General features: G+C 50.4%; 1 protein-coding gene across 1 annotated transcript; it reads left to right on the top strand.

The window, feature by feature from the left end:
* The first annotated feature begins 8,613 nt into the window (after positions 1-8,613).
* Positions 8,614-9,477, top strand: LOC141027692 (uncharacterized). Its single transcript, XM_073504912.1, has one exon. It carries the CDS (start codon positions 8,614-8,616, stop codon positions 9,475-9,477), a length of 864 nt encoding a protein of 287 aa, XP_073361013.1.
* Positions 9,478-12,341: the final 2,864 nt, after the last annotated feature.

Below are 12,341 nucleotides of genomic sequence, written 5' to 3'. Positions count from 1 at the left end.
ATACCGATAAAGCGCGAAACTTTTCCGGCGACCAAAATAAGACTTCCCATATATAAATCTTTACCTCCGGACCATTCCGGAACCTCTCGTGACGTCCTGGATCTCATCCGGGACTCCGAACAACTTTCGGGTTTCCGCATACATATATCTCTACAACCCTAGCGTCACCGGACCTTAAGTGTGTAGACCCTACGGGTTCGGGAGACATGCAGACATGACCGAGACGCCTCTCCGGTCAATAACCAACAGCGGGATCTGGATACCCATGTTGGCTCCCACATGTTCCACGATGATATCATCGGATGAACCACGGTGTCGAGGATTCAATCAATCCGTATGCAATTCCCTTTGTCAATCGGTATGTTACTTGCCCGGGATTCGATCGTCGGTATCCCAATACCTTGTTCAATCTCTTTACCGGCAAGTCTCTTTACTCGTACCGCAATGCATGATCCCGTGACTAACGCCTTAGTCACATTGAGCTCATTATGATGATGCATTACCGAGTGGGCCCAGAGATACCTCTCCGTCACACGGAGTGACAAATCCCAGTCTCGATCCGTGCCAACCCAACAGACACTTTCGGAGATACCCGTAATGCACCTTTATAGTCACCCAGTTACGTTGTGACATTTGGCACACCCAAAGCACTCCTACGGTATCCGGGAGTTGCACGATCTCATGGTATAAGGAAAAGATACTTGACATTGGAAAAGCTCTAGCAAACGAAACTACACGATCTTTTATGCTATGCTTAAGTTGGGTCTTGTCCATCACATCATTCTTCTAATGATGTGATCCCGTTATCAATGACATCCAATGTCCATAGTCAGGAAACCATGACTATCTGTTGATCAACGAGCTAGTCAACTAGAGGCTTACTAGGGACAGGTTGTGGTCTATGTATTCACACATGTATTACGATTTCCGGACAATACAATTATAGCATGAATAATAGACAATTACCATGAACAAAGAAATATAATAATAACCATTTATTATTGCCTCTAGGGCATATTTCCAACAGTCTCCCACTTGCACTAGAGTCAATAATCTAGTTCACATCACAGTGATTAACACTCACGGGTCAAATCACCATGTGACCAACATCTAAAGAGTTTACTAGAGTCAACGATCTAGTTCACATCACTATGTGATTATCACTCAATGTGTTCTGGTTTGGTCATGTTATGCTTGTGAGAGAGGTTATTAGTCAACGGGTCTGAACCTTTCAGAACCGTGTGCTTTACGAATATCTATGTCATCTTGTGGATGCTACCACGCGCTATTTGGAGCCATTTCAAATAATTGCTCTACTATACGAATCCGGTTTACTACTCAGAGTCATCCGGATTAGTGTCAAAGTTCGCATCGACGTAACCTTTTACGACGAACTCCTTTCCACCTCCATAATCGAGAAAATTCCTTAATCCACTAGGTGCTAAGGATAAGTTCGACCGCTGTCATGAGATCCTTTCCCGGATCACCATTGTACCCTCTTGATCAACTCATGGCAAGGCACACTACATGTGCGGTACACAGCATAGCATACTATAGAGCCTATGTCTAAAGCATAGGGGACGACCTTCGTCCTTTCTCTATCTTCTGCTGTGGTCAGGTCTTGAGTCTCACTCAATACTCACACCTTGTAACACAGCCAAGAACTCCTTCTTTGCTGATCTATTTTGAACTCTTTCAAAATCATGTCAAGGTGTGCTGTCTTTTGAAAGTATCATCAGGCGTCTTGATCTATCTCTATGGATCTTGATGCCCAATATGTAAGTAGCTTTATCCAGGTCTTCCTTTGAAAAACTCCTTTCAAACAACCCTTTATGCTTTCCAGAAATTTTACATCATTTCAGATCATCAATATGTCATTCACATATACTTATCAGAAATGTTGTAGCGCTCCCACTCACTTTATTGTAAATACAAGTTTCTAACAAACTTTGTATAAACCCAAAAACTTTGATCACCCCATCAAAGCGTATATTCTGACTCCGAGATGCTTGCTCTGATCCATGGAAGGATTGCTGGAGCTAGCATACCTTTTAGCATCCTTAGGATCGACAAAACCTTTCTGATTGTATCACATACAACCTTTCCTTACGAAAACTGGTAAGAAAACTTGTTTTGACATCCATCTGCCAGATTTCATAAATGTAGCTAATTCTAACATGATTCCGACGGACCTAAGCATCGCTACGGATGAGAAAAACTCATCGTAGTCAACTCCTTGAACTTGTGAAAATACTCTTTGCCACAAGTCGAGCTTCATAGACGGTAACATTACCGTCCATGTCCGTCTTCTTCTTAAAGATCCATTTATCTCAATGGCTTGCCGATCATCGGGCAAGTTCACCAAAGTCCATGCTTTGTTCTGATACATGGATTCTATCTCGGATTTCATGGCCTCGAGCCATTCGTCGGAATATGGGCCTACCACCGCTTATCCATAGCTCGTAGGTTCATTGTTGTCTAGCAACATGACTTCCAAGACAGGATCACGCATTACTCTGAAGTAGTGCGCATCCTCGTCATCCTACGAGGTTTGGTAGTGACTTGATCCGAAGTTTCATGATCACTATCATAAGCTTCCACTTCAATTGGTGTAGGTGCCACAGGAACAACTTCCTGTGCCCTGCTACACACTAGTTGAAGCGACGGTTCAATAACCTTATCAAGTCTCCACCATCCTCCCACTCAATTCTTTCGAGAGAAACTTTTCCTCGAGAAAGGACTCGTTTCTAGAAGCAATTACTTTTGCTTCCAGATAGGAGGTATACCCAACTGTTTTTGGGTATTCTATGAAGATGCATTTATCCGCTTTGGGTTCGAGCTTATCAGCCTGAAACTTTTTCACATAAGCATCGCAGCCCCAAACTTTTAAGAAACGACAACTTAGGTTTCTATAAACGGTGTCGTCTCAACGGAATTGCGTGGTGCCCCTTTTAAAGTGAATGCGGTTGTCTCTAATGCCTAACCCATAAATGATAGTGGTAATTTGATAAGAAACATCATGGTATGCACCATATCCAATAGGGTGCAGTTATGATGTTCGGACACACCATCACACTATGGTGTTCCAGGCGGTATTAATTGTGAAACACTTTCCACAATGTCTCAATTGTGTGCCAAACTCGTATCTCAGATACTCATCTCTATGATCATATCACAGACATTTTATCCTCTTGTCACGACGATCTTCAACTTCACTCTGAAATTGCTTGAACCTTTCAATAATTCAGACTAGTGTTTCATCAAGTAAATACACTCAGCATCTACTCAAATCATCTGTGAAGTAAGAACATAACGATATCCACTGCATGCCTCAACATTCATTGGACTACATACATCAAAATGTATTACTTCCAATAAATTGCTCTCTTGTTCCATCTCACTGAAAACGAGGCCTTTCAGTCATCTTGCCCATGTGGTATGATTTGCATGTCTCAAGTGATTCATAATCAAGTGAGTCCAAACGATCCATCTGTATGGAGTTTCTTCATGCATATATACCAATAGACATGGTTCGCATGTCTCAATCTTTTCAAAAATGAGTGAGTCCAAAGATCCACCTACATGGAGCTTCTTCATGCGTTCTACATCAATATGACTCAAGTGGCAGTGCCACAAGTATGTGGTACTATCATTACTATCTTATATCTTTTGGCATGAACATGTGTATCACTACGATCGAGATTCATTTTAGGTGCAAGACCATTGAAGGTATTATTCAAATAAACAGAGTAACCATTATTCTCCTTAAATGAATAACCGTTTTGCGGTAAACATAATCCAATCATGTTCAGCGCAACCACCAAATCTCGATGGTAGAGGGAGCATGCGATGCTTGATCACATCAACCTTGGAAACACTTACAACACATATCGTCATCTCACCTTTAGCTAGTCTCCATTTATTCCGCAGCTTTTATTTCGAGTTACTAACACTTAGCAACCGAACCAGTATCTAATACCCTGGTGCTTCTAGGAGTACTAGTAAAGTACACATTCATATAACGTATATCCAATATACTTTGTCGACCTTTCCTGCCTTCTCATCTACCAAGTATCTAGGGTAGTACTGCTTCAGTGACCGTTCCTCTCATTACAGAAGCACTTAGTCTCGGGTTTGGGTTCAACCTTGGGATTCTTCACTAGAGCAGCAAACGACTTGCTGTTTCATGAAGTATCCCTTTTGCCCTTGCCCTTCTTAAACTAGTGGTTTTACTAACCATCAACAATTGATGCTCCTTCTTGATTTCTACTCTCGCGGTGTCAAACATCGCGAATAGCTCAAGGATCATCATAACTATCCTTGATATGTTATAGTTCATCACGAAGCTCTACTAGCTTGGTGGCAGTGACTATGGAGAACTTTCACTATCTCATCTGGGAGATTAACTCCCACTCGATTCAAGCGATTGTGGCACTCAGACAATCTGAGCACACGCTCAACGATTGAGCTTTTCTCCCTTAGTTTGCAGGCTTAAGAAACTTGTCAGAGGCCTCATACCTCTTGACGTGGGCACTAGTCTGAAATCCCAATTTCAGTCTTCGGAACATCTCACATGTTCTGCGACGTTTCAGAAACGTCTTTGGTGCCACAATTCTAAACCGCACCGAACTATCACGTAGTTATCAAAACGTGTATGTCAGATGTTTTGTAACATCTACAGACGACGCTGAGGTTCAGCACACCGAGCGGTGCATTAAGGACATAAGCCTTCTGTGCAGCAATGAGGACAATCCTCAGTTTACGGACCCAGTCCGCATAATTGCTACTACCAACTTTCAACTAAATTTTCTCTAGGAACATATCTTAACCAGTAGAACTAAAGCGCAAGCCATGACATAATTTGCAAATACTTTTTGACTATGTTCATGATAATGAAGTTCATCTAATTATGAACTCCCACTCAGATAGACATCCCTCTAGTCATCTAAGTGAAACATGATCCGAGTTCAACTAGGCCGTGTCCGATCATCACGTGAGACGGACTAGTCAAGATCGGTGAACATCTCCATGCTGATCGTATCTTCTATACGACTCATGCTCGACCTTTCGGTCCTCCGTGTTCCGAGGCCATGTCTGTACATGCTAGGCTCGTCAAGTCAACCTAAGTGTATTGCGTGTGTTCCGAGGCCATGTCTGTACATGCTAGGCTCGTCAACACCCGTTGTATTCGAACGTAAGAATCTATCACACCCGATCATCACGTGGTGCTTCGAAACGACGAACCTTCGCAACGGTGCACAGTTAGGGTGAACACTTTCTTGAAATTATTATAAGGGATCATCCTACTTGCTATCGTCGTTCTAAGCAAATAAGATGCAAAAACATGATAAACATCACATGCAATCAAATAGTGACATGATATGGCCAATATCATCATGCTCCTTTGATCTCCATCTTCGGGGCACCATGATCATCTTTGTCACCGGCATGACACCATGATCTCCATCATTGTGTCTTCATGAAGTTGTCACGCCAACGATTACTTCTACTTCTATGGCCAACTCGTTTAGCAACAAAGTAAAGTAATTTACATGGCGTTATTCAATGACTCGCAGGTCATGCAAAATAATAAAGACAACTCCTATGGCTCCTGCCGGTTGTCATACTCATCGACATGCAAGTCGTGATTCCTATTACAAGAATATGATCAATCTCATACATCACATATATCATTCATCACATCTTCTGGCCATATCACATCACATAGCACTTGCTGCAAAAACAAGTTAGACGTCCTCTAATTGTTGTTGCAAGTTTTTACGTGGTTTGTAGGTTTCTAGCAAGAACGTTTCTTACCTACGTATGACCACAACGTGATTTTCCAATTTCTATTTACCCTTCATAAGGACCCTTTTCATCGAATCTGTTCCGACTAAAGTAGGAGAGACAGACACCCGCTAGCCACCTTATGCATCTAGTGCATGTCAGTCGGTGGAACCTGTCTCACGTAAGAGTACGTGTAAGGTCGGTCCGGGCCGCTTCATCCTACAATGCCGCCGAAACAAGAAAAGATTAGTAGCGGCAAGAAGAATTGGCAAACTCAACGCCGACAACTACTTTGTGTTCTACTCGTGCATAGTAACTACGCATAGACCTGGCTCATGATGCCACTGTTGGGAATCGTAGCATAATTTAAAATTTTCCTATGCTCACCAAGATGCATCTATGGAGTCTACTAGCAACGAGGGGAAAGGAGTGGATCTACATACCCTTGTAGATCACGAGCGGAAGCGTTCCAATGAACGTGGATGACGGAGTCGTACTCGCCGTGATCCAAATCACCGATGACCGAGTGCCGAACGTACGGCACCTCCGCGTTCAACACACGTACGGTGCAGCGACGTCTCCTCCTTCTTGATCCAGCAAGGGGGGAGGAGAGGTTGATGGAGATCCAACAGCACGACGGCGTGGTGGTGGATGTAGCGGGTCTCCGGCAGGGCTTCGCCAAGCTTCTGCGAGAGAGAGAGGTGTTGCAGGGGAGGAGGGAGGCGCCCAAGGCTTAGATCTCGCTGCCCTCCCTTCCCCCCACTATATATAGGGCCAAGGGAGAAGGGGGGGCGCAGCCTTGCCCCTTCCTCCAAGGAAGGGTGCGGCCAGGGGGGAGTCCTTCCCCCCCAAGGCACCTCGGAGGTGCCTTCCCCCTTTAGGACTCTCCCTTTTTTTCTTATCTCTTGCGCATGGGCCTCTTGGGGCTGGTGCCCTTGGCCCATATAGGCCAAGGCGCACCCCTTACAGCCCATGTGGCCCCCCGGGGCTGGTGGACCCCCTTGGTGGACCCCCGGACCCCTTTCGGCACTCCCGGTACAATACCGATAAAGCGCGAAACTTTTTCGGCGACCAAAATAAGACTTCCCATATATAAATCTTTACCTCCGGACCATTCCGGAACCTCTCGTGACGTCCGGGATCTCATCCGGGACTCCTAAGAACTTTCGGGTTTCCGCATACATATATCTCTACAACCCTAGCATCACCGGACCTTAAGTGTGTAGACCCTACGGGTTCGGGAGACATGCAGACATGACCGAGACGCCTCTCCGGTCAATAACCAACAGCGGGATCTGGATACCCATGTTGGCTCCCACATGTTCCACGATGATATCATCGGATGAACCACGGTGTTGAGGATTCAATCAATCCGTATGCAATTCCCTTTGTCAATCGGTATGTTACTTGCCCGGGATTCGATCGTCGGTATCCCAATACCTTGTTCAATCTCGTTACCGGCAAGTCTCTTTACTCGTACCGCAATGCATGATCCCGTGACTAACGCCTTAGTCACATTGAGCTCATTATGATGATGCATTACCGAGTGGGCCCAGAGATACCTCTCCGTCACACGGAGTGACAAATCCCAGTCTCGATCCGTGCCAACCCAACAGACACTTTCGGAGATACCCGTAATGCACCTTTATAGTCACCCAGTTACGTTGTGACGTTTGGCACACCCAAAGCACTCCTATGGTATCCGGGAGTTGCACGATCTCATGGTCTAAGGAAAAGATACTTGACATTGGAAAAGCTCTAGCAAACGAAACTACACGATCTTTTATGCTATGCTTAAGTTGGGTCTTGTCCATCACATCATTCTCCTAATGATGTGATCCCGTTATCAATGACATCCAATGTCCATAGTCAGGAAACCATGACTATCTGTTGATCAACGAGCTAGTCAACTAGAGGCTTACTAGGGACAGGTTGTGGTCTATGTATTCACACATGTATTACGATTTCCGGACAATACAATTATAGCATGAATAATAGACAATTACCATGAACAAAGAAATATAATAATAACCATTTATTATTGCCTCTAGGGCATATTTCCAACAGTCTCCCACTTGCACTAGAGTCAATAATCTAGTTCACATCACCATGTGATTAACACTCACGGGTCACATCACCATGTGACCAACATCTAAAGAGTTTATTAGAGTCAACGATCTAGTTCACATCACTATGTGATTATCACTCAATGTGTTCTGGTTTGGTCATGTTATGCTTGTGAGAGAGGTTATTAGTCAACGGGTCTGAACCTTTCAGAACCGTGTGCTTTACGAATATCTATGTCATCTTGTGGATGCTACCACGCGCTATTTGGAGCCATTTCAAATAATTGCTCTACTATACGAATCCGGTTTACTACTCAGAGTCATCCGGATTAGTGTCAAAGTTCGCATCGACGTAACCTTTTACGACGAACTCCTTTCCACCTCCATAATCGAGAAAATTCCTTAATCCACTTGGTGCTAAGGATACCGGTCGCACCCCTTGTACCTATATATATGTGCCTAGTGCATGATCAATCAATTATCGATGCATCAAATCATTCTCTACATGGTATCTATCGCAAGTCGATCTTCCAGCTTCCGCTAACCCTAGCCGCCGCCTCGGGCCGCCGCCGCCGCCGCGACCTCCCGCCGCCGCCGCCGCCGCCCCAAGCCGCCGCCACCACCCCTCCTCCCCGCGCGCCACCTCCCCACCGCGCGCCTCCATGCCGTGCCGCCCCTTCCCGCCGCGCCGCCCGCCTCCCGCCGCCGCGCCGCCTCTCCTTAGCCGCGCCGCCGCCTCCCTCCCCACGATCTCATCGCCATGTCTTCCAACGCCTCCACCTACTCCAACCCCTTCGCCGTCGACCCTGCCGAGATCCGCGACATCAACGTCCATGCACGCGTCCCCGTGACCCTCGACGCCTCCAACTCCACGTACTTCGCGTGGAAGACGTACTTCACGCTCCTCTTCTGCGAGAACAATCTCGTGGATCACGTGGATGGCACCGTGGACTCCCGCACCATGGTGGCCGACGCCGAGTGGACCGTGATCGACGCCACGATCATCCGGTGGTTCTTCACCACCATCTCCAAGGACTTGTTCCACACGGTCGTGAGTGCCGGCGACGACGCCCGCGCCCTGTGGGTCAAGCTGAACGGCCTCTTCACCGACAACCAGCTTCAGCGCCGTGTTTTTTTGCAGCAGGAATTTTTTGACTGTCACCAGGATGAACAGTCCATTGATGACTACTGCCGCCGCCTGAAGACGTTGGCGGACGAGCTCCGTGACATTGGAGCCAAGGTGGACGACGACCTCCTCCTCAGCACGCTCACCGCCGGCCTCAACGAGGACTTCGGCAACGCCGCCTCTAACCTCACCTTGATGCCGGAGCCCTCCTTCCCCAAGTTTGTGGCGTACTTGAGGTTGGAGGAGCGCCGGATGAAGGGGGTCAAGAAGCGTGTGCAGCACCACGCCCTCACCGCCGGCACCTCCCGCGGCGCCCCTCCACCGACCGCCCCACCCGCGCCGCGCCAGCAGCCGCCGCCACCAGCGCCTCCGGGGTACTTCCCCCTCCCGCCCCTCCCGCTGCCCCCCAGCAGCCGGGTGGCGGGCGCCGCGGCAACCGCCGCGGGAGCGGCCGCAAGCAGCAACAGGCGCCGGGGGGGCGTCAGCAGCAGCAGGTGACTCCCCCATGGACGTACGGCACCAACCCGTGGACCGGCGTCGTCCACGCCTACTCCATGCCGGTCCCTCGGGCTCCGGCTCCGGGCATCCTTGGGCCCCGCCCGGCGGGTCAACAGGCCCTCTTCGCCGCGCCGAACGCCGCTCCCTACATCGGCTATGGTACCGCGCCCCCGCCGGCGCCCGCCTACGGGTCCGCGCCGGCCTATGGAACCGCGCCCTCCTACGGCGCCGCCGCCGCTCCGGCCTTCGGGGCTGCTCCCGCGCCGGCCTACGGAGGGTTCTACCCTCCTCAGGCGCCGCCGCCGTGGGACCCGGCCTTGCTCGCCGCACTGCACTTCGCCCCGTCACCGAGCTCCTATGGTGGCGGTGGTGACTGGTACATGGACTCGGGCGCCACTGCTCACATGACTGCTCATCCCGGTAACCTCACATCTGCCACTCCTGTTCATACCCCCACCCGTATCACCGTTGGTAACGGTTCCTCCCTACCCATTACTCACATCGGTCATATGTCTTTTCCTTCTACTTCTACTCCTGTGCATATGTCTAATGTTCTTGTGTCTCCTGACTTAGTCACTAATCTTGTTTCCGTTCGTCGCCTTGCTCGTGAGAATCCTATAACTGTTGAATTTGACGATATCGGTTTTTCTGTGAAGGACGCCCGTACACGAATGGTGCTCCACTGATGTGATAGCCCGGACGAGCTTTATCCAGTGCATCCCTCCGGCGCCACCACCACCCGTCGCCCCGCCGCCTTCGCCGCCAGTGTCGATCTTTGGCATGCCCGTCTCGGTCATCCCAACTCCACCGCTATGCGTCAGATTCTTCAAAGTTTTTCTTTCTCATGTAATAAAGTCGACGATCACTCTTGCGAGGCTTGCCGTCTTGGCAAGCACGTTCGTCTTCCCTTTAGCGAGTCTACAAACATTTCCACCTTTCCGTTTCACTTGTTGCATAGTGATGTTTGGACGTCCCCGGTTGCTAGCAACACGGGCTATTTATACTATCTGGTGATATTGGATGATTTTACTCATTATGTGTGGACCTTCCCTCTCCGTCGCAAGTCCGACACTCTTGCCACACTCACCGCTTTTTATTCATATGTCACCACACAGTTCGGTCGTCCTATTCTCGCCTTGCAAACTGACAACGGCAAGGAGTTTGACAACGTCGCCGTCCGCAATTTACTTGCGTCCCACGGCACCATCTTTCGCCTCACCTGCCCCTACACGTCTCAGCAGAATGGTCGCGCCGAGCGCGTCCTTCGCACGCTTAACGACTGTGTCCGCACGTTGCTCTTCCACTCCTACGTGCCTACTCGGTTCTGGCCGGACGCGCTCGCGACCGCCAACCTCCTCATTAACATTCACCCTTGTCGTTCCCGCTGGAACTACACCCCTCACCAGCTCCTCTTCAGTGCGGTTCCATCTTATGATGGTCTTCGCATTTTCGGGTGTCTCTGTTATCCTAGCACCGCATCCACTGCTCCTCACAAACTCGCGCCCCGGTCCCTTCCTTGCATCTTCCTTGGCTATCCTCCCAACACCAAAGGTTACCGGTGCTATGATCCAGTCTCCCACCGCGTTTTCACTTCGCGGCATGTGTACTTTGATGAGCTCGTGTTCCCGTTTCAGCAGGTACCGTCACCTTCGGAGTCTCCTGCGGCGCGGTTCGTCCCTGCCTCCACCTTTGGCGGACCGCCCAGCCGCGCCCCGGGTCCGGCTCTGCCCGCGCTCCCCGCGCCGGCGGCCCCTGGCGCTGCGGCCCCTGCCGCGGCCCCCGTCGCGGCCCCCGACGCCGCGGCCCCGTCGCCGTGGCCCCCTCGGCCGGCCCCGCCGCGGCCCCCGCCGTGGCCCCCGTCGCCGCGGCTCCCTTGACGGCTCCCGTCGCCACGGCTGCACCCCTCACCGGTGTGGTCACTTGGGCTCGGACTGGGACCCTGCGTCCCAGCACGCGCTACTCGTCGGACGAGTACGCGTGCGCGGCTTCTACCTCGACGCCGTCACCGCTCCCCACCTCCGCTCGCGCAGCCCTTCGGGATCCGAACTGGCTAGCTGCGATGCGTGAGGAGTTTGACGCCCTGCAGCGCAACCGTACGTGGCAGCTTGTCCCGCGGCCACCCCGTGCCAATGTCATCACTGGCAAGTGGGTCTTCCGCCACAAGACTCGTCCTGACGGTTCTCTCGAGCGCTACAAGGTGCGTTGGGTGGTGCGCGGTTTTCGCCAGCGCGCCGGCGTGGACTTCACCGACACCTTCGCCCTGGTTGTTAAACCGGGCACGATTCGTGCTGTTCTCCAGCTTGCTGTTTCTCGCGCTTGGCCTGTCCACCAGCTCGATGTGTCTAATGCTTTCTTGCATGGCCATCTCGACGAGCAGGTGTTCTGTCAGCAGTCGACTGGTTTCGTCGACACCGACTATCCGGACCACGTGTGCTTGCTCTCCCGTTCTCTCTACGGGTTGAAGCAGGCACCTCGGGCCTGGTACCAGCGGATCGCGACCTTCCTCCAGCAACATGGGTTCCGGTCCACACGGTCCGATGCCTCCCTGTTTGTCTACCACCAGGGCCACGCCACCGCGTACCTCCTCCTGTACGTCGACGACATCATCCTGACTGCGTCCTCGCCAGCGCTTCTTCAGCAGATCACAGCTCGCCTCGGCACCGAGTTCGCCCTCAAGGACTTGGGGGCTCTCCACTACTTCCTCGGCATCGAGGTAGTGCACCGGGCTACTGGCTTCTTTCTGCACCAGCAAAAGTACGCCTACGAGCTTCTGGAGCGAGCGGGCATGCTTAATTGCAAGCCTGCTTCCACGCCTGTCGATACGAAGGCTAAGGTGTCCGCCGTCGAGGGCTCTCCGGTGTCCG

The sequence above is a fragment of the Aegilops tauschii genome, chromosome 1 (assembly GCF_002575655.3).
Source record: "Aegilops tauschii subsp. strangulata cultivar AL8/78 chromosome 1, Aet v6.0, whole genome shotgun sequence".
NCBI classification, from domain to species: domain Eukaryota; kingdom Viridiplantae; phylum Streptophyta; class Magnoliopsida; order Poales; family Poaceae; genus Aegilops; species Aegilops tauschii.
Note: the sequence above shows the minus strand (reverse complement) of the source record. Positions and strands in the feature narration are given on the sequence as shown.

Excerpts from the sequence above, each read along its gene's own strand:
- LOC141027692 (XM_073504912.1), top strand. The coding sequence starts at position 8,614 with ATGTCTTCCAACGCCTCCACCTACTCCAACCCCTTCGCCGTCGACCCT.